Source organism: Penicillium canariense (genome assembly GCF_028826845.1).
Source record: "Penicillium canariense strain IBT 26290 chromosome Unknown utg000008l_segment0_segment0, whole genome shotgun sequence".
In the NCBI taxonomy this organism is placed as follows: Eukaryota; Fungi; Ascomycota; class Eurotiomycetes; order Eurotiales; family Aspergillaceae; genus Penicillium; species Penicillium canariense.
Window position 1 is genome coordinate 2,239,430 of NW_026622735.1, and position 22,032 is coordinate 2,261,461.

General features: G+C 51.3%; 5 protein-coding genes across 5 annotated transcripts; 3 read left to right on the top strand and 2 right to left on the bottom strand.

The window, feature by feature from the left end:
* Positions 1–2,213: 2,213 nt before the first annotated feature.
* Positions 2,214–6,020, top strand: N7482_010737 (uncharacterized protein; the record flags this gene model as incomplete). The annotated part of the gene is made up of 4 exons (XM_056692861.1): positions 2,214–3,201; positions 3,249–3,893; positions 3,967–4,280; positions 4,302–6,020. The coding sequence occupies 4 exons, from the start codon at positions 2,214–2,216 to the stop codon at positions 6,018–6,020; spliced, it is 3,666 nt and encodes a 1,221-aa protein (XP_056538818.1).
* A 6,863-nt stretch (positions 6,021–12,883) lies between these two features.
* On the bottom strand, positions 12,884–14,335 carry N7482_010738 (uncharacterized protein; the record flags this gene model as incomplete). The annotated part of the gene is made up of 2 exons (XM_056692862.1): positions 12,884–14,193; positions 14,251–14,335. 2 exons carry the CDS (start codon positions 14,333–14,335, stop codon positions 12,884–12,886), a joined length of 1,395 nt encoding a protein of 464 aa, XP_056538819.1.
* A 1,307-nt stretch (positions 14,336–15,642) lies between these two features.
* Positions 15,643–17,435, top strand: N7482_010739 (cytochrome P450; the record flags this gene model as incomplete). Its single annotated transcript, XM_056692863.1, has 5 exons — positions 15,643–15,775; positions 15,842–16,066; positions 16,143–16,270; positions 16,346–16,679; positions 16,741–17,435. 5 exons carry the CDS (start codon positions 15,643–15,645, stop codon positions 17,433–17,435), a joined length of 1,515 nt encoding a protein of 504 aa, XP_056538820.1.
* Positions 17,436–18,671: 1,236 nt separating this feature from the next.
* On the bottom strand, positions 18,672–19,724 carry N7482_010740 (putative short-chain dehydrogenase/reductase family protein; the record flags this gene model as incomplete). The annotated part of the gene is made up of 4 exons (XM_056692864.1): positions 18,672–18,728; positions 18,806–18,991; positions 19,107–19,593; positions 19,666–19,724. The coding sequence occupies 4 exons, from the start codon at positions 19,722–19,724 to the stop codon at positions 18,672–18,674; spliced, it is 789 nt and encodes a 262-aa protein (XP_056538821.1).
* A 565-nt stretch (positions 19,725–20,289) lies between these two features.
* On the top strand, positions 20,290–21,919 carry N7482_010741 (glutamine synthetase family protein; the record flags this gene model as incomplete). Its single annotated transcript, XM_056692865.1, has 4 exons — positions 20,290–20,713; positions 20,777–21,033; positions 21,098–21,150; positions 21,226–21,919. The coding sequence occupies 4 exons, from the start codon at positions 20,290–20,292 to the stop codon at positions 21,917–21,919; spliced, it is 1,428 nt and encodes a 475-aa protein (XP_056538822.1).
* Positions 21,920–22,032: the final 113 nt, after the last annotated feature.

Consider the following 22,032-nt stretch of genomic DNA (forward strand, 5'->3'; position numbering starts at 1 on the left):
ATATAGGGCTATGAGAAAATCTAATGATGTCTATAGACCTATATCACACAACATTGACGATCCAAACTCTTGGCCTTACAAGAGCACTCCCGCTGCTAGGCATGTGATGGATTATAAATTTCGAACAGCAAGCGGAGATAAGGCGACATGCCAGCCAGTCACAGCGCAGCCGGAACTAATAATGCAAGCTCTCAACCGGTTCCGCTCCATGAGTCAATGAAAAGAATAGTTGGTCAGTTGAATGAGAATCGTACGTGCTCGGCTTGGCTGCATCTCAAACAAGAAGTAGATGCTATGGACCTGGTCCATTCTGTAAAGTTTCCACGAAAACTAGGGCCCTGCACAACTTATATTCGCTACATCTGCACCATCTGGAGTCAAACTGGACAATACCGATCTGCACAAACAGCATGAAATTTTCAATTGAAGATCGTCTTGACTCTGGTAATAATGGCGCACTCATCTGACAGCCTCCCGGGGGGCTTGGATCACGGTCACCACCTACTAGGTAGGTCTTGCACTTCATTTGACAATAATGATATCTGCTAACATGAGTTGCTAATACATGGGAACGCACTCCATCCTAGGCGTCTACGGGCCCAACTCCTGACGACCTAGACCGCGACTGCACGCCAGGTGCGATCTTCTACTATAGCGAGTGGTATACGCTCTGTGACGCATGACATGACGATGGACATGGAGATCACCTGATGGATGTGCGGTGGAGGAGAGTAGCTGACCGGACTAACCTGATGGGGCCTGTTTGTATAGAAGCTCTCCACAAAACAGTACACACCACCTCCATAATTTCTTCCTTCTTCACTTTCGTTGTTTCGTTGAATGCACCTGGTTCCTTTCCAGTTGGCACTTTCCCATCATCGTAACAACCACGACTCTCGGTTTCCCCAATTGGCGAACCTGAACTCGCCTCGGTTGTTGGTCGTGTCCAGGATATCTACGATTGGAAGATTCATGTCCAGCCTGCCGCTATTTGTTAGTGGACTGACCGGGTTACTAATTCTACTCCAGCTGCAGAGACATAAGCGAGAAAAAATTACGGTTGATTTACCCATGAAGAGCGTCGAGCGTGTTACGATAATGGAACAGAGCCAACTGGAAAGGAACCAGGTGCATTCAACGGAACAACGAAAGTGAAGCAGGATGAAACTATGGAGGTGCTGTCTACAGTTTTGTAGAGAGCTTCCATACAAACAGGCCCCATCAGGTTAGTCCGGCCAGCTACTCTCCTCCACCGCACATCCATCAGGTGATCTCCATGTCCATCGTCATGTCATGCGTCACAGTGGTCACAGTGGTCGAGGAGTATTGCGCAGTATGCACCGGGATACTTGGAGCGCGAGGCGAGCGGCCAGGCAGTGGAGTATGATCTTGCCAATCTTCATGAACTGCCTCGGATAATGAGGCGTGTTAGAGATGGCCTACCTGGTGGGTCGGGTCTCTGTCCCCGGTGTCGACTATGGATAGAGCGATCTCTCTCTCTCCCCTCTTTCCGCCCCCCTCCCTCCCTCCTTAAGATAGCTCAATACATTAACCTCTTTCTCGTATCCGTCGTTCCTCGGATTCGATATCTTCGTTGAATGGACTCTTCTACTTAATAACTTGCCAAGTGTAACAGGAAGTTTAATGATTTCAATATTCGCGTATTTGTTTTTACGGGTATAGCACCCGCTATATCCACCTAAATCGTTCACCACAAGGCTGCAGAAGTCGCACAGTCTGAGAAATCCACTTCTCTCTAAAATTTGCCTCGCTATACGCGCTTGCTTCTTCTGCCAATCGGGCAGCTAAGCCTGAAGGTGCGTGCCAGAGCTCATCGCTGTCTGGCAAAGCAAAATACAAGTCTGCCGGAGACAAAAGACTCGCCCCTGTGCGTTGTGATCCACCCCGATGGCTCGTGTTAGGCGAGTATTTCAACTGTCCTGGTTCATAAGCCCGAGCCCATTGGCAAATTCGGTAAAGAGACAACCCGCCCGGAACCAAATTAGGTAGTGGATCCCTGTCAACCTGCTCTAACCCTGTTTGTAGAAGAGCTGCCTGAGCCCTCGTGTCCAGACCTCTCAACCCCGCTCTCTCCCAACTGAGGGATTCATCTCCACAACCTGCGCTTTATGACACCTTTGTTCCTTTCGTATTAGCTACAAATCAAACACCCAGCCGGTCCATGTCAAGAACTTGATGTTACTTAGCCTATTATGGAAGCGAAATCCACTCTATCCCATGACGATTACACGGTCGGATGGATATGCACCTTGCCTGTGGAGACGGCAGCTGCGAAGTTGATGTTAGACGAAATACACTCCCCTTTGCCTCGTCTACCGATGGATCAAAATATATATATTTTGGGAAGCATCAGGGAACACAATATTGTGATTGCTACGTTACCGGGTGGCGCATATGGCACTATATCAGCTGCAACCGTTGGGATGCAGTTGCTTTCCAGCTTTCCTGCCATTCGAATTGGCTTCCTGGTCGGCATCGGCGGGGGTGTACCGACCAGGAATGCAGATATTCGACTTGGGGATATTGTAGTGAGCCAGCCGACGGACACTTCGGGGGGCGTGATCCAATATGACCTTGGAAAGGCGTTCAGCGGTCATTTCCAGCGGATGGGGATGCTTAACCGGCCTCCCAAGGTTCTCTTAACTGCTCTCGCTACTCTTCAAGCACATCACCTCACAGAAGAAAGCCGCGTGGTTGAGTTCATTTCTCACATCCAAGCCAAAATTCCGCCGCGCAAGGCTACGACATTCGCACGACCAACCCAAGAGGATTTTCTATTTCAAGTGGAATATGAGCATGTCGCATCTGATACTGATACGTGCCTCAATTGCGATCGATCCAAATTGTCTCCACGGCCTTCGAGAGATCACAAGGAACCAGTCATCCACTATGGACTGATTGGATCAGCAAATCAGGTAGTGAAACATGGCAGGCAACGGGATCGGCTGGCTCGGGACCTAAGGATATACTGTGTGGAGATGGAAGCTGTGGGACTCATGAATGACTTCCCATGCCTAGTCATTAGGGGTATCAGTGACTACGCCGATTCACACAAGAATAAGGAATGGCAAGGTTATGCGGCAGCTGTGGCTGCGGCCTATGCAAAAGAGCTTCTCTTGGTTATTCCAATCGAGCAAGTTACCAGCACCCCGACAGCACGGAACACTCTAGCAGAATCTGGTGAGGGACTCTAAATCTTTAACCACGGCACTTCCCATCTAGTTCAGAATCATTGCTGAATATTGCCTTATATACAGCTCACCGCTTCGATGTCCCATTAGACCTTACTGCTGTGCCCGTGATTGAAAACTTCCTGGGACGGCAAGACGAGCTAGATCAGCTATGGCAGTATTTAAAGCCAAACTCTTCCCAGGCACGCAAGGTTGCGATTCTTCATGGGCTTGGGGGGATAGGAAAAACACAGCTAGCGATTCGTTTCGCACGAGACCGCAAATTTGATTTCACTGCCATCTTTTGGCTGAGTGGCAAGGATCGAGTCACACTTTTGCAATCTCTGAGCTCTATCCTACCCCGACTACCGGGGCAGTCACAGAACACCGAGGCGAGCAATGATGAGGAAGTGGAGCAACGAGCTAACTATGTGTTAAGGTGGCTAGCACTAAAGGACAACTCACGCTGGTTAATCATTTTCGACAACATCGATCAATACTTTTCAATCGACGACGTTGATGGTGACACATATGATATTGGGAAATTCTTCCCTGCGGCTGACCATGGATCTATTCTTCTTACCTCTCGACCTCAAGATATAACTGAGCTAGGGAAGCCTTTCCCAGTCCACAGACTTGACTCGAAGGATACAATACGACTGCTCTTAGAGAGTAGCCACCTGTTAGAAAGAAATGCTGTTAGTGAGCTACAGAGCAATCCAGGTATTGAGACGCATGATATGCAGACCTTATTGATGATAATAACTATATATAGATACCTTGGCTCTTGCCGACCGCCTAGGTGGACTGCCATTGGCAATTGTCATCGCCGGGGCCTTTATGCGTCAAACCGGAACCAACATCACTGAGTACTTGCAGTATTACCAAGAATCTTGGTCTGACCTACAGCTGCAATCAAATCCTGGACGTCAGTACCAGCAAGGCAATATGCTACAAACGTGGACGATCTCATACCATGAGATTCAGAAGCGGGACCCGAAAGCTGCAGAGCTGCTACTGCTATTTGCTCATTTCGATAACCGAGATATCTGGTATGGATTAGTCAAAGGAGGCTGTCATAGCCCAGATGTACCAGCATGACTCGAACAGGCCACATCAAATGAACTCACGTTCAAAATCAACGTGAAGACTCTCATCGGATTCTCTCTTCTTGAGACGACGCAACAAGGGGGAAGTTATGCGATGCATCCAGTGGTACAAAACTGGTGCCTGCATATTGCTAGCGCAGACAAAGTTCATTCGATCCGACTCAATAACCTGGCACTGATATCCGTTGGATACACGGTCCCTAGTGCACGTACTCGAAATTATTCAGATCTCCAGCAACGGCTTATTGCACACGCGAATTTTGTACGCCATAGAGATTGGTCAGGCGACAATATTACAGTATTGGGAGCACTCCTTGGTTTTGGGGGTCTCTACTCTAATCAAGGGAAGCTGAAGGAGGGAGAGGAGGTGTACCAGCAAGCACTGATAGGCTACGAGAAAGCACTGGGTCCAAATCATACGTCTACTCTCGTGACAGTCAACAACCTTGGTATCCTCTACTCTGATCAGGGCAAGCTGAAGGAGGCGGAGGAGATGTACCAGCGAGCCCTGGCAGGCTATGAGAATGATCCTATGCCCACGCTCAGTACAGTCAACAATCTTGGAAATCTCTACTCTAATCAGGGGAAGCTAAAGGAGGCCGAGGAAATGTTCCGGCGAGCCCTAGCCGGATACGAGAAAGCGCTAGGTCCAGGTCATACATCCACTATTACCACCGTGAATAATCTTAGCCTTCTCTACCATAATCAGGGCAAGCTAAAGGCGGCGGGGGAGATGTACCAGCGAGCCCTGGCAGGCTATAACAAGGCCCTAGGTCCAGATCATACGTCTACGCTCGTTACAGTCAATAACCTTGGGAATCTCTACAGAGATCAGGGCAAGCTAAAGGCGGCAGACGAGATGTACCAGCGAGCATTAGCAGGCTATGAGAAAGCACTCGGTCCAGATCATACGTCAACGCTTAATACAGTCAACAACCTTGGGAATCTCTACAGATATCAGGGCAAGCTAAAGGTGGCAGAGGAGATATACCAGCGAGCACTAGCAGGCTATGAGAAAGCACTCGGTCCAGATCATACATCCACTCTCAACACAGTTAACAACCTTGGCCTTCTCTACTCCGACCAGGGCAAGCTAAAGGCTGCAGAGGAGATGTACCAGCGGACACTAGTGGGCAAGGACAAGACTCTTGGTCCAGATCATACGTCCACACTTGAAACTGTCAACAACATTGGCCTTCTCTACTCTAATCAGGGGAAGCTAAAAGAGGCAAACGAGATGTACGAGCGAGCACTGGCAGGCTTTGACAAGGCCCTGGGTCCAGATCATACGTCCACACTTACCACAGTCAACAATCTTGGGAATCTCTATAAGCACCAGGGACGGCTGAAGGAGGCAGAGGAGATGTACCAGCGAGCCCTGAGAGGCACGGAGAAGGCCCTCGGTCCAGATCATACGTCCACTCTCGAGACAATCAACGGCCTTGGTAATCTCTACAAAGGTCAGGGGATGCTAAAAGAGGCAGAGAAGATGTGCTACCGAGCACTGACAGGCTATGAGAAGACCCTCGGTCCAGATCATATGGTCACTCTCAATACAGTCAAAAACCTTGGGAATCTCTTCAAAGATCAAGGGAAGCTGAAAGAGGCAAAAGACATGTACCAGCGAGCACTGGCAGGCTATGAGAAGGCTCTAGGTCCAGATCACAGTAAGATACGGCGAGTTATGGAGAGATTAAATGGGTTAAGCATTGCAGATTGAAAAAATCGCATTACTTTTTTCATAGAAGGCAAATACTTCATTCCGTTATGCTCTCAATAATGGGTTCAGTGTATACTTAGCAATTCATCAAGAAGAAGAGTCCATTCAACGAAAATATTCGGATCTGAGGAAGGAAAACAAAAGAAAGAGAGATGGGCGCCCTTTAACTACTACTACTGGCCACAACGTTTTATGTCATGTGACCGTGACATTCTCGTTGTCTCTCTGGCTGACTGTTGATCTAGCAATACCGCCAGTGCGACTAAAGGCGAGCGAGAAAAATGTCTCGACGCAGGCATGAGAAAGTAACAGATTGGTGTGAGAAATTGATTGAATTCCTAATGGACGTGCTCATCAAATGATTAACTGATGTGTCCAACTTATATACAAAGTGCTCTATTCACCTTCGGTTCCACCATCGCATGATAGGTTCGGAAGCACGACTTGTAAGCCAAGTCGGCTGCGGCTCGTGGGAAGTGCTGGAATGGCACCCCGCGGAGAATTTAGATTACAAACAAAGTTATTGCCGAAGTTCGCCACATACGGATCCGTCGTTGAGCCGATTACCTCTCAGCTCACCGACATGATTCGGGCCGCGGGAGCTCCGAGGTAAGAGCAGAATTCCTATTGGCTAATGCTCTGCACTGCACCAATAAATAGATTCACGTTGTTTTTTCATCAGGCTCGCGCGAGAACGTACCAGCCTTTCCAAGAGGTTCAATTTTCAGGGTGATTGATTTGAACTTATGTGTCGAAATATGTGGAGTGGTAACTTACCACTAAGAACGGGCTTATTCATCAAGCGCCCAGGTTTCTTATGTTTTTGTATGTAATACTGGCTTACAGAGAAACTCAGGCTTTGTAACAGCCGAGTATCGGCCGCACGGACAGAAATACGTCCGTACAGCCAGGGGATAGCTATTCAACAGGCAATCCCCCTGATCTTCTATCATCATCAATCTGATCAATTATCTCTCGTCCCATTGGACATCTTTCATACTAGCCCATACAGAATCAGCCCATTCTGTCAGTTATGAGCCCGAGTGCACACTGAAGCATCAAGATATAATCAACGAAGACCGTTGCTCTGCATCTTGACAGTGAGAGCCTTCCTATCGCCGAATACCCCTGAACGACTGTGCAAAATCCTGGAAGAGATCAACAAGGACTCAGACCAGAGGAGACACCGTCAGGATCACGGCAAAAGACACATACAAAGATGTCTGATGAGACTGAATCTCAAGCAATTCAACCTATCCCATGGGACCAGCGGTTGAGGACGAAGGCCCAGTGGAGGGTCTGGATTGGTCACTTTGAAACCAAAGCCATCGAAAACGACCTTTGGGAGTATCTTGACCCTGCAAAGACAGATGCAGAGATCAAAGAGCTTCCAAAGAAGGCTCCCCTGCCGCCGGTTAGCAAGATCAACAAGAATGCGACAGACGAAGTCGACCTCACCGATGATGAGTACAAGAAGTATGCACGAATTCTCAACAGATACGACCGCGAAGAGGCCGAACGAGCGAGGACCGCCCGAGCCCTCAACAGGTTCAGTGATGCTATATCCCGTTCGTTAGCCGCGGAGCACCATTATATGCTTGTGGGCGTCATCTCTGCTCGCAAGAAGTTAGTGAAGCTGAGGCAGGAGTTCGCATGGAAGGAAGCCGACCGTGTGGAAGACCTCCGAAGACAGTGGCGTCAAATGCTGACGTACCCGTCTAATAACATGTCCATCGACAAGTGGTTGACCGCCTGGACGTCTCTGTACGAAGAAGCTAAAGCTGCGGGTGTACCAGATGTCTCATGCGGTCCAACGCCTGCCAAATTCGCTATCAGAGACTTCCTCGGAGCCATCCAGGTCCAGGATGATCTCTTCTGTTCAACCTGGAGTGACAGGTTGGAGACAGAGAATCCCACCTTTGGTGAGGTTATATCCGCATACCGCACACGACGAAGTCTGCTGGAGCGTTCAGGAAAGGAAAGGGCTGGAAAGCTGGCTATGTCAACGCTGGATGGCCAACCGGAGGCAACACCTGAGCAAGGAAACACCAAGGGTCAGCAAGATACCAAAAATCATCAGAAAGACAAGAAAAGGACCCCCTGTGTATGCGGAAGAAACCATCCCTGGAGATTCTGCTATTACATCGTCGAAAGCATTAGGCCAGACTACTGGAAGCCACGAGCCGAGACGGAAGAACTGGTCGCGAAGGCTATCAAGAAGCTTAGCAAATTCGACCAAGAGAAGATCGCGAAGATCAAAGAGGATGGAGGCACTACCCAGGCTACTGCCCAGCTAGCAGTGACCGAAGAGACAGGGATCGATTGGGAGAGTGGCCATGTATACAGCCAACGTATCCCGTCAGGTCAACCGAATGGCCAAGAGATATCCCCTTAAGGACTCTTGGATACTGGACTCAGGAGCGAACGTCCACATATGCAACCACCGAGGGAGCTTTGAAAGCCTCACCGAGGAAGAATTCACTATTGAAACCGGTGACAGCGACTCTGTTGTCAAGGGCAGAGGAACAGCCATCCTCCGGTTAACAGACCCAAAGACAGGCAAGAAGCGAGAGGCAGTGGTGGAAGCGCTATACGCACCTGATTTCCATACGAATCTGCTGTCCCTCGGCCGCATCAGTGAGAAAGGCTTCGAATTCCACAGTGGAATCCCCGCTATCATCAAGAACGAAGCGCCCATTGGAGCGTTAGAAAAGAGGCATAACCTCTACATCGTGGGAAACACCCAAGACAGACAGAAACTGCCCAAGAGCACTCCTCTAGCGATGGCAACGGGTTACCCCAGGCATAGCCAAAAACCCCTTGTGTCCGTCGCTACACCGAAGCGATGGCATCAACGACTCGCCCACATGTATGATCAACGGATCGAGAGGCTCTCCAAGATGGTCGATGGTATCGAGGTTAAGGGAGACACTACAGATGATGCAGAGTGTAATCCTGAGAGATGTGAGGTCTGTCAGCGTAATACAGCCAAGAGACAGATATCTAGGAGACCTGCAGCAAGAGAGCATGTCTTTGGAAGATATGGAAGGATTCATTTCGACCTCATTCAGCTTACCACGGCCTACAACGGCCACTGCTGGATAACTCATATGTATGTTGAGGGTATCCGGCTGCATGCGACAGTTTCTCACGAAAGAAAGAACGGCTGTCAATCGGCGATCATGCACTTTATCGCCGTGCTGGAGACACAGCTGAAAATAACAATCCGGGTGTTCAAAAGCGACCATGAGAGAGCGTCCGGAAAGACAGTAGACGATTTCTGTCTAGACAGAGGCATGATCATCGAACACAGCGTTGTTGGAACGCCGGAAACGAACAGCCACGGTGAACGATCTGGGGGGTGATCATCGGAGTAGCCAGAGGGCTTCTCATAGAATCAGGCCTACCCAGAAACCTCTGGCCAGAAGCAGTCATGGCAGCGGTTTATATCATCAACAGATCGCCCACCAGGCTACCTAACGGCGAATGGATCATTCCACACGTTGAAGCGATGCACCAAGACCAGAATCGGCCAAAATTCCGCCTAAACCTATCGAACCTCCGTGTGTACGGTTGCAGAGCGTACGTACGCCGCCAGGGCGTCCCGAGGACAGCCAAGATGGAAGATCGTGCAGAGATCGGCTATCTCGTCGGTTATGTGGCTTCCAATATATGGCGAATCTGGTTTCCGCACAGGGGAGCTGTCAGGGAAGCGCGCGACGTGGTATTTGATGAGAATGTCAAATTTGATCCCCGAGAGCTTCAGGTTGGACCATCCGACGATATCATCGACACCCTACCTTGGAATATTGGCCTTGATGAAGAGGAAGATAGTCAGCCAAATACACATAGTGAAGGGCTCGTGGAAGAAGCAACAGTCGCAGAACAAGACGCCCTACCAATGCAAGATATCCCTCAGCCGAGTGCGTCAACCGAAGAGACGATAGAAACTCAGAAGGACGGTCAGAAGGACAGACAGGCAGTCTATCAGACACCATCCCCTACACCGTCGGTGACGCAGGAAGCGTCGCAGCCAGCAGAGATCTCTATATCTCCAACACCGGATGCACCGCCAGAGGCGAGCCCGCCAGGGGCATTTCCAACTGAATTTCGTCAAGAGACCCCTGATGAACAGCTTCAGGATGAGCTCCAAGAATATATGACACCAAGAGCGCCCAGAGATATCGACGGGACGGTCTCACAGACCAATATCGTCACGGGCACGCGCCAGAGAAGGGCTCCGCAGGGTTATGGCTATCTCGCAATGATGCAGGACCCTGATGAAAATCACGACGGAGTGTTAGCCGCATATGCAACTGGCTTGAACCCTCCCCAGCCGTATTAACGGCCACACCAGGACGACTTACCTCCTGCACCTACAAATTGGCTGGAGATGATGAAACACCCACACCGTGATGCATTCATCGCCGCGGCATCGCTGGAAGTCAAAACGCTAGACAGAAAAGAGACATACCAAGAGATCGACCGCCCAACAGACCGAGGCATCCAGATCTTACCATTGAAATGGGTCTTCACGTACAAATTCGACAGTGATGGATTCCTGGTAAAGCACAAGGCCAGAATCTGCGTACGTGGAGACCTCCAAGCCGTCAGCAGTGACGAAAAATACTCAGCAACGTTGGCAGCACGGACAGCGAGGTCCGTCTTCGCACTGGTGGCTGCATTCGACCTAGACACCTATCAGCACGACGCCGTCAACGCATTTCTGAACAGCCCACTAGATGAAGAGATCTATGTGGAACTGCCTCCTGGACTATTCCCTCAGGGGAAGAAGAAGAGAGTCTGGAGGCTCATGAAGGCCCTGTATGGCCTACGGAAGTCTCCTAGGCTATGGCAGCGTGAGGCCTCTCGGGTGCTTACCTCCCTAGGTCTCCGCGTCGTCCAGGAAGATCTTTGTCTCTTCGTCGGTGACGGAATCATTGTATTCTTCTATGTCGACGATATCATCACTGTCAACCACCCTATGAAACGGACAGCCGCAGACAACCTGCGGAAGAAGCTCTGTGAGGCATGGGAACTGAGGGAAATGGGTGAAGCGCAGTGGTTCTTGGGGATACGCATCCTTAGAGATCGCCGACAGAAGGCGCTTTGGCTATGTCAAGATTCCTACATCTCTTCAATGGCTAACCGATATCATCTCACCGAGAGCCGCAGGTACGATACCCCCCTCCCCGAGACGACGATGAAGCCATACAACGGTGTGGCTACACCAGAGCAGATTCATCAATACCAACAGAAGGTTGGGTCTGCCCAATATGCTACTACAATCAGTCGACCAGACGTGGCTAAAGCCACTGGAGGTCTGGCTCAGTTTCTGACGAACCCTGGGCCTGAACACCTCCACGCTATCGATCGAGTTATCTCCTACCTCTACCAGACGAAATCCAGGGCTATCACATACCGTGCACCCTCGCATCCGTCCGAACCACACAGAGAGATAGCGGAGGTGCAGATCTTCAGTGATGCATCCTTCGCTGACAACCATGACCGGAAGAGCTCGGAGGGATACATCTGCATGATATATGGTGGACCGGTTGATTGGAAGGCTTCCAAACAGACGACCGTCACCACCAGCACCACCGAAGCTGAATTATTGGCGATCTCATCGGCAGGGAGATCGCTATGCATGTGGACTCGCTTATTTGAAGCGATTAATTACCTGCCAAGTCAACCCGTCGCCTTGAGATGCGACAACCAGCAGACTGTCGGTCTGTTGACTAAGGAAACACCTCAACTGCGCACCAAGCTTCGTCACGTCGACATCCACCACCACTGGCTTCGTCAGGAAGTTCAGGCCGGTAGAATACCAGTGCAGTGGGTGCCAACGGGCGATATGGTGGCCGATGGGCTTACCAAGCTGCTGCCCAGGCAAAAACACACTGAATTCGTTCGTTCAATGGGTCTGGAGGATATTGAACGGCTATTGGAAGCTTCGCACACCTAGGTGAGATAGGCCACGCGCAGATTGGGCGAAATTGGCCGCTTGCTGAGGGGGTGTGTCGAAATATGTGGAGTGGTAACTTACCACTAAGAACGGGCTTATTCATCAAGCGCCCAGGTTTCTTATGTTTTTGTATGTAATACTGGCTTACAGAGAAACTCAGGCTTTGTAACAGCTGAGTATCGGCCGCACGGACAGAAATACGTCCGTACAGCCAGGGGATAGCTATTCAACAGGCAATCCCCCTGATCTTCTATCATCATCAATGTGACGCATGACAGAACGATGGACGGAGATCACCTGATGGACGCGGAGTGATGGAAACACCCGACCAAGCTAACCTAATGGGGCCTGTTTGCATAAGCTCTCTACAAGATAGTTGCCAGACCCTCCGTAGTTTCTTCCTTCTTCACCTTCGTTGTTTCGTGAACGCACCTGGTTACTTTTCCAGTTGGCTCTTTCCATGATCGTAACAGTCTCATCCTAATATTGTGCTAGGACACTCCCCAGATACACATCTAAAATATCTTTCGAGATAGGTGTTACGATCATGGAAAGAGCCAACTGGAAAAGTACCCAGGTGCATTCACGAAACAACGAAGGTGAAGAAGGAAGAAACTACGGAGGCTCTGGCAACTATCTTGTAGAGGGCTTATGCAAACAGGCCCCATCGGGTTAGCTTAGTCGGGTGTTTCCATCACTCCGCGTCCATCAGGTGATCTCCGTCCATCGTTCTGTCATGCGTCACAATAGGAGGATTTTTGACCCATTTGATAGCTTTCTATTGGCCTAGAGAAAAGAAAATAGAAAATTCATCTATCTGAAGAATCAAAAGACAGAGAGTGGCAAAATGAATGAAAGAAAAATGATAGGAGTGCACGAAGAAAGGAAAGATAATAGACTAGAAGAGGAATATTTGATCTGTCATCTTGGCAATAGATCCGGGAGCCTGGAAGCCCATGGATACCAAAGCGGCCTGGGCAGCCTTGATCATGCCAGGAGGTCCGCAGAGCATAATCTTGGTGTCGGGAGAAGGCGCCGGGAGCTTGGCAGCCATGACAGCTTGGGTGACGTGACCCTTGCCATGCGCCCACTTCTGCGGAGGCTTGTCGAGCATGTACCAGAGCTTGAAGTTCTTAGGATACTTCCTCGCGAAGGCTTCGAGTTCCTTTCGGAGGAGAATATCTTCTTCACTGCGGTTGCCGAGGATTAGGCTAATTTCCGTTGTGTCGTTTTCGTCTTCGCAGATAGCGCGAATAAGTTGGTACATAGGGGTGATTCCAGTGCCGCCAGCAACCATTCCAATCTTCTTGCAGAGGCCCCTCTTGTACTTCATTGCACCCTTAGGACCGCGGAAGAGAGTCTTATCGCCGACCTTTAGGTTGGCGAGGTACTTTCCAGTTAGGGCGCCGTCGGGGTAGCACTTGATAACCAGCTCCAGCCTGCCTAGGTCTGTATTATTAGAGACTGGGGTGTATGATCGGGCGATATCCTTTCCGTCAATATTAGCTTTGATAGCGCAATGCTGGCCAATTGGAATACCAATAACATCGGTTTCGTTCGGCAGTTGGTACACAAAGCGGAAGACGCTCGGCGAAAGGTGCTCTTTCTTGATTAGGGGAAGCGCCTGGTATTCCTTTGGCTGCAGGAAACCCCGGGCAAGCCCAGGATCTGCCTTTATCACAGGTCGGCTCTTTAGATGAGGAGGATACTTGGTGAATCCAGACTCGATCTGTGTGATCTTGGAAAGCTTGGCTGCAAGAACAGCGCCAATAGTGGCACACACGGAGGTAGCAGCAGCAAATCCGGTGGAGAACCCTCCCTGCGGCAAGGTAAAAGTCGGTGCAGACCGTAGCGACGGCGATGGCAGAGGAAGTTTTCGCAATAGTTCGGGATGACGCTGGGAAGCAAAGTAGAGCGCTGCGCCACTAGCACACGCGCCGAGAACCAAGGTAACTGCGCCTGTTGATGAACCCGCTGCTTTAGTGGCTTCCTTCGGAGCAGTTTGCGGGACTAGCCGAACAACCTTCTTGGGGGCTTTGATCTCGTGGGCATCCTTAACCGTGCCAATCAAACAGGTCTCCAAGAGCTCATCAGCATCCTCTGAATGGCCGACTTCATCATACGCCTCGGTCGCATCGAGTCCAGCAACATCGTATAGAACATCTGCTCCGCCCGGGTGATCTCGCACATATTTCGAAAGATCGTAGACTAGGATATCTAGTTAGGTGACAGTATTCCAATGGACATGCTGACTGGGTATATTACCTTTTCCGTGAATTATGACCCATAAGTCAGTTCTGCTGTTGTGGGAAGCAACATCGGCGACACTGAACACCTGATCGGCCACCATTGATGAAGTTTTATATAAGATCTTGTTAAAAAAAAAGAGCAATATTTTGTTTCAGGAGACGGCAAATGTCGTCTTTTGGAGAAGCTGCGTCAAAACCGTTTCTTGGAGTTGGAAATGATCAGACAAGGAAGTCAGATTGTAGACGATTTGTTGTTCGACATAAATCAAAATTCTACATAGAAGATATTCCCACCTAATATATGGAATAGCATCCCGCTTTCGTGGCTCATATTTTTGGATCATACTCCGAGGATATCCTGTGCCTACGATGCCGAAAATTTCCTGCCCGGAGAGAACGGCCTAGACAACTAGGGCGAGCTAAAGTGAAACAATTACCGAGGGAAACAAATCAAGTCCATGCTAATCGAAGGACCGAGATAAACACTGCCTGCAGCAGTCGATTAAACGGGTGCAGCGGCACCCTTGTCGAATATTCGGCAATTTGAGTGTGTGCCCAATTACTGCTTAGTCCACATATGAGGAGGCTAGAACGGAAAGGTCGAGCCGAATTCAAGTGCCAGTCGTCCAATGGAAATTTTTCGGCAAGGATCTTCCGGCTTCCCCGGAGATCCGCCACTCGGATCCGATGAACTGTAGAAAGAAAATCTCTTGTCATTAATGATGTACAGTGGCCGTTTATTAGTATTTTGCACTGTTGTACTTACTTCTCGCCTACACCGCGATTAATTTACGCCCACATGTATTATCTATACATTGCTTACTTTACCAACAAGTTCAATCACGCTTCCCACCTGTCATCCTTTATCCTCTACCTAGTACTTCCCGATAAAAGGGCGCAGGTTATTAGATACCAAGCCTGGCACACTGTATCACGGACATCCTATGCGAATTGATGCTCAAAAATTCTAACAGCAGACAAACAGTGGGTCTCTCTCAGCATCCTCAGTACAAATCCTAATGAACTCTGGCTGTAATATATAACAACGGCGCAAGGTGATACCCATACAAGCCAAACTTTCAGCCTCATTCCACGAACACTAAGACATCATATCATGCCTGTACAAATTTTTATCTCCTCGGCAATTCGAGCGGGGGCCCAATGACTGCTTCGTCCACATATGCGGAGGCTAGAACGGAAAGGCTCTAGTTCAGGTGCCAGTCGTCCAATGGAAAGAGTCCGGCAATGACCATCCGGCTTCCCCGGAGATCCGCGGATCCGACCAGTGAGTGAAAGTGTAGGAAGTAAACTCTTGTCATTAATGATATATATATAAACCCGAGGAGCGCACCAGCTGATACCCATACAAGTCAAACATTCAGGTTCATTGCACGAACACTAAGATATCATGCCTGTACAAAAGTTTTATCTCCTCGGCAATCCCGCCACGTCCGCGAAAGAGATCGAGATCGAGTCGAACACCGACCTCGACGGACTCAAGCACTTGATTGCCTCGCACTTCGCTGTCGTCGAGCCAGAGGGTATGTAATGCCAGGAAACATTCACCATTATACTACTTGCAATTACACTCTCTGACACTAAAGTAGGAATTGCATTCCAGATCGAAGATACCGAACTCGCTGAAGTTCAAGATGTCATCTCTGCTCAGGGATTAGTATCGATTACTATTGATGGCCATGCCGTCCGCGATCCTGCGGGTCCCAAGGGCCTGCCCGTCTTGGGTAACTACTTGGAGATCTATCCCGATCACCTTGGCAATCACCAGCGCCTTTTCGAGCAATATGGTCCGGTTATTCAGACCAATAATATGGGTCGGATAACCTACCAAACCAATGGCCCAAACATCGCCGCCATTGCCTTCTCAGAATCCGACTTTTTTTACCAAAGAGATCAACAAAGCCCACCCCCTTTACGCCCTGAAGACACCCTCTGCCGGTATCTTCCTGGGTGACACCGATACTCCTGAATGGAGAGTGGCCCATAAGTTCCTGCCTCCCGCACTGGGTCCTAAGGCTGTTCGACACTACGCACCGACTATGCAAACGACCGTCGAAGATGCCTGCAAAATCTTCGATAAGCTAGATGAGTAGGGTGAAGCTTGGAATGTCTACCAGTATATGCTAAAGCTCGGTTCTCAGGCTGTTGGAAAGCTTACTCCTGGCTTGGACTTCAAGCATTTTGTTTCGCCTGACGCACCTGTTCACGACATGGTTCACCTGATTGCTGAGATGCTCTCTTTGAATAAAAAGGTCACTTCTAAGGGTGACTGGTATAGCAGTCTGCCGTTTGGTGACCCTAAGCGCCTGAAGGAAGTCAAAGGCCGTATTGAGGGTATGGTCGAGCAGTCTATCCAGAATGCCGCTAGAGGTGGAGCAGATGACCTCCCTCTGCAAGATGCCGCATTGAAGGCATCAAACATGGTCGGTTAGTATCTCTATATCTCTCTATTACTCATGATTGAAGACTAATAATTCGTTAAATTTAGACTATGCCATCCGTGCTACTGACAATAAGGGTGAGAAGTTGCCGAAGGAAAGTCTCGTCTGGGCTCTTGTTGTCGCGACTGCCGCTGGCTTCACAACAACGAGTTCTCTGCTTTCGTGGCTCATCTATGGCCTGGTTACCTACCCGGGTATGCAGGAGAGACTTCTTCAGGAACTTATCGATAACGATTTCAACGACGAGACACAGATTACTGCCGATTTCACTGAGCGTCTGGTCTTCCAAGACAAGTATATCAAGGAGATGCAACGCAGACATAACCCATCCTTCCAACCTGGACGTACCGCAAAGACCGACCTTATCCTTCCTGGGAGTTATAGGATTCCTAAGGATGGAGTTATTATTCCTGCTATTCACCATATTCACAACAATCCCGAGCTCTGGGACAACCCCTACAAGTTCGACCCCGACCGTTGGGACACCCCGGAGGTCAAGAACAGACATAAGGCCGCCTACGTACCATTCGGTATTGGCTCCCGCATGTGCATCGGCTTCAACTTTGCGCTCCAGGAGATCAAGGTCTTCCTCCCGAAGCTGATCTACAACTACAAGTTTGTTCGTGAGGGTGACGGACCCATTGAATACGATCCAATGTTCCAGCTTATTCGCCCGAACAACTTGTACGTTCGTGCTCACAAGCGTGTCAAGTGGCCTCCTAAGTCTGAGGCTGCTGTTTGAAGGCTGGTATCTAAATCTCAGATGCCGCCTTAGTCTCAATCTCGGCGCTCGCAAGAGGTATGGGCTGTACTTTCGCCGTGCTGTTTCATTATCTTGAACTTCGCTATTTTATCTTATCTGGCCTTTTTTCAAATAGTTTCTCCATTCTACTTGGCTCTCTTTTCAAGCATAAGGCGTCTCTCGTTATCTAGATCCCTGGTGTCCAGGAACAATTATTTGTATATTTTGAAACGCTTTGTCTCTCAAGTAGTCGAATAGTTCCATTTGCTCAAGAAATTTGCAACACAAGGCTCATGAGGCTTGCTGAATAAAGTAAGGTATCTAGGAGGTTGGGCAACCGCTAGGCTACCACTATTCAAAATTGTAGAAATGAGTTTACGATTAGTAAATTGGGTGTGGCTCTAAACCTTCTATAATGATATTGTCGCTATTATTACACTTAAGAAGTCATCAAGAAGAGTCCATTCAACGAAGATATCGAATCTGAGGAAGGAAAACAAGAGAAAGAGAGATGAGCTCTCTTTTCGCTACTACAGGTCCCAGGGCCTTGCATGTCATGTGACCGTCACAACAAGCACCATCAACGCCCTAGCCTTCACAGAGTAAAGGGCCCTATGGGCGGTCTTTTTCGGTATAGGGTATAGTGGGCCGAACGAGGCTGGGTCCCTGCTGACTGGACAACGAGCAAGCGCTGGGCAGCTGGGCTAGCTGGGCACAGTAGGGCGCCTGAGCACTCACTGCGCATTAATAATCGATCACATGATGAGGCTGATCACTGAACCAGAGATGGAGCGCCCTCATAAGAGCGGTCGCAGCCCAGATACGCAAACCCGGCAGACATTATTATCTCTATATAGCTGCATATATGCTGAAAGCGGTCTAATAGACCTTCCAGGTCGGCGTAGCAGCCCCAGCATCAAAAGTGCCCCGGCCAGCCTAGCGTGCTTCGACCAGGGGTTCAGAAACTAGTTCCTGGTGTACGACATGGATGCCGATGGCGAGTGTTCGTGGAGCACCAATACTTAGTTACAGGTCGATCGCTGTGTTCGAGTGCGCATGGATTGCGAGGTATGCCTACGATTGTTGGTGGTCCAAGCCTGCCATGGAATTTGGAGTATCATTGTCTACCGAAAAAAAAGCTGAAACTGTGGAAGAAATGGCCCCACGAGGAGCCAGTAACCACGTGAAATCATACAAGCCCAACGCAAGAAAATTCATGTCATGAAGGAGGCGCCTCTAGTGGCCGAAGTTCTGAGGCGCAGCCGGTGCGGGGCCTTCCGCGGTCACGTACGCCTAAACAACTTGTATTAGCACCACGACTGGACCCTTGCACCCTCCGTCTCCCCTCCCCTTGGAGATTCCTCACTCACCTTGCTGAGACCACCGTCCACCACGAAGTCGGTACCGTTGACGAAGCTGCTCTCGTCGCTGGCCAGGAACACCACAGCGTGTGCTTGCTCAACCGCTTCGCCGAAGCGGCCGCTGGGGAAATGCACCTCGCGGCGGAAGCGCTTGGCCTGGTCGTCGCCCAGCCAGTCCTGCAGGAGGAGGGGGTGCTAATAAAGCGATTAGCCGATGTGAACGTCACCCTGATGGGTCTGACGGGGGAGGAATATACTTGAGGGGGCCCGGACAGAGCGCATTGAAGCGGAAGCCCTCGCGGGCATGCACAATGGCCAACTCGCGAGTCATGGCCAGGACCGCACCCTTGCTCGCTGTGTACGCCAGCTGAGGCGTGGCAGCACCCATCAGCGCGACAAAGCTCGCCGTGTTGATCACGCTGCCGGACTTCTTGTTATTGCGGCGCATGCTCAGCACTGCGTGCTTGCAGCCGAACCACACACCCTTAACGTTGATGCTCTGGGTCAGGTCCCAGATCTTCTCGGGGGTGTCGACGGCGTCGGCGTCATCCGCGTGCATGATTCCGGCGTTGTTGAAGATCACATCCACGCCGCCCCAGCTGTCCTGCGATTCCACCATTGCCTGCACATCGGCCTCCTTCGACACATCGCAACGGATGGTCTCGAGACGCGCCGCGGTCGGGACGACTTCCTTGACCTTGGCTAGGGCCTTGGCCAGGGCGGGCTCGGAGATATCGGCGAGCAGGACGTTGGCGCCTTCGCGGGCGAACAGAATGGTGGTTTCGAGGCCGATGCCACTAGGCCGGGTGGGGTTAGCGACGCTTGTGGGAGGAGCAAGGTGACGGAGGGTGGCGGATGGGTGGTCCTACCCGGCGGCACCGGTGATGATGGCATTCTTGCCCTGGAGACGACCCTTGGGAGCAGACATGGTGGAGGATGAAGGAGTACTCTGTCCGGCTTCTGTGTTAGCAACCCGCTGGTTCGTCTAGTTGAGATGCGGAGGCCGAGAGCAGTGATGGCGCATCATGCTCGTTGGAGAGGTTGGAGAGCGCGCGCGCCACAAGGAATTCGGCATTCCGAAGTAGGCGAAACTCACTGTACAAACGTCTTGGTCGAGCAGCAGACTGAGCAGGTTGAGCAGATTCAGCGGGAGGAGAAAGTGAAGGTGAAGAGCGGACGAGCGAGCTGTATACGCGGGGGAGCTCGAGTCGGGGTTAGCTAAGCCGGGACCGCGCGGTGGGGCAGCGCGGACCGCGCGGTGGAGTCGCCTGCGATTGCGGCGATCGGACGGTATCGCGCGTCGGCTAGCCAGGACCGCGAATGGCAGCCCCGAGTCACTGATAAGCCTGCGCCCAGGGCGTTGCTCACCTGCCCCTCCTCCAAGTTCCCCGTTCCATACTTTCCATACCTCCGCTGCTCCTGGCTCCTCCTGCTGAACCGGTCAGCATCTCCAACGCCCGCTCCTGTCTCTCCTGCCCTTCCTCTCCCCCGCCATGTCGGTCTCCGACGTCACCGCCGCAAATGTTGCAGAAGTCCTTCAGAACGACCGCATGGTCAAGGTGGCTGGCATCGACGTGGACGGCCAGCTGCGCGGCAAGCTCATGAAGAAGACCAAGTTCCTGTCCATCGTGTCCGAGGGGTTTGGCTTCTGCTCGGTCATTTTTGGCTGGGATCAGCATGACATGACGTACTACCGGGAGCTGGCCATCAGCAACAAGGAGAACGGGTATCGCGATCTGGTCGCAGTGCCAGATCTCAGCAGTTTCCGGCGCATTCCCTGGGAGAACAATGTGCCCTTCTTCCTGCTCAGCTTTTTGGACCCAGACACGCGCGAGCCAGTCTGCGCGTGTCCGCGCGGGCTGTTGACGCAAGCGGCGGCGAAAGCCGAGGCTGCGGGCTATCGCGCAATGGCAGGAGGTATGTCCGGGTGCCAACAGGTCGCTGCATAAGAACCGCGGATGGCAAACTGACGTCTTGCAGCGGAGTATGAGTTCTACCAGTTCCGTGCCCCAAGCGATGACCCCAGCCCCGAACGCGCAGCATCCGCCACCGCGCCATTCCTGCGGACACACCCGGTCGATGCCTTGCCATCCATAACAGAGGGGATGTTCGGGTACTCCATTACCCGTCCGCTTCATAACCAGGAGTATTATTACGGCATCTTTGATGCCTGCGAGCAGTTCCGCTGCGACATTGAGGGGTGGCATACAGAGAGTGGACCGGGTGTCTTTGAGGCTGTGAGTGCTTCATTCGTTTGCGATGGTGGCGCAGGGGCTAACTTGGGGGGGGGGGGTGTGACAGGCATTGCAATTCGGCGAGGCCAAGGAAATGGCCGATAAGGCAGGCTTGTTCAAGTGAGATTTCTCGGAGGGGCGTGAAAGTTGGACTTTCCAAGGGGCATTCGGGCTAACCACTCCATGTCCACGCAGATACGTCGTCAAGGCCTACGGCATCAAGCACGGGATCACGCCATGCTTCATGGCCAAGCCGCGCCATGGACTTCCCGGCAACAGCGGCCACATGCACATCTCCCTCGTCACCGCAGATGGGAAGAACGCCTTCATCCGCGATACACCCGATCCCTCCCCGCCCTACCCGGACGTCGCACACCTGTCAGATCTTGGTCGGCACTTCCTGGCGGGTCTGCTGGTGGGCTTGCCGGACATCATGCCCCTCTTGGCCCCGACCATCAACTCCTACAAGCGTCTTGTCGAGAACTTTTGGGCACCGGTTACCGTCTCATGGGGCCTCGAGCACCGCGCGGCATCCATCCGCTTGATTACGCCGCCGACCGCCAGCGCAAAGGCCACCCGCTTGGAAGTCCGGGTCCCGGGCGCGGATGCCAACCCGCACTTCGTCCTCGCGGCCATCATGGCCCTGGGGTGGCGGGGAGTGGAGAAGAAGCTGGAGATTCCCGTCCCTCCGCTGTCCAAGGGCGAGGACATGGGTGGAGCTAGCGACCAGGGCGTGCGGTTGGCCAAGTCGCTGAAGGAGGCCGTGGCCACGTTCACGCGGCCGGACAGTGTTGCGCGTGAGGTGTTTGGGAATTCCTTTGTGGACCACTTTGGCGGGACGCGAGAACATGAGGTCCGCTTGTGGGAGGAGGCCGTGACTGATTGGTAAGTGTGTGTGGTGATGGCTGCACCCCGTACAACTCTTTCTTTCCTTTCTGACTTACGCCACTGGGCCGGGGCTGACACGATGCTTTCTAGGGAGGTGCGACGGTACATTGAGAC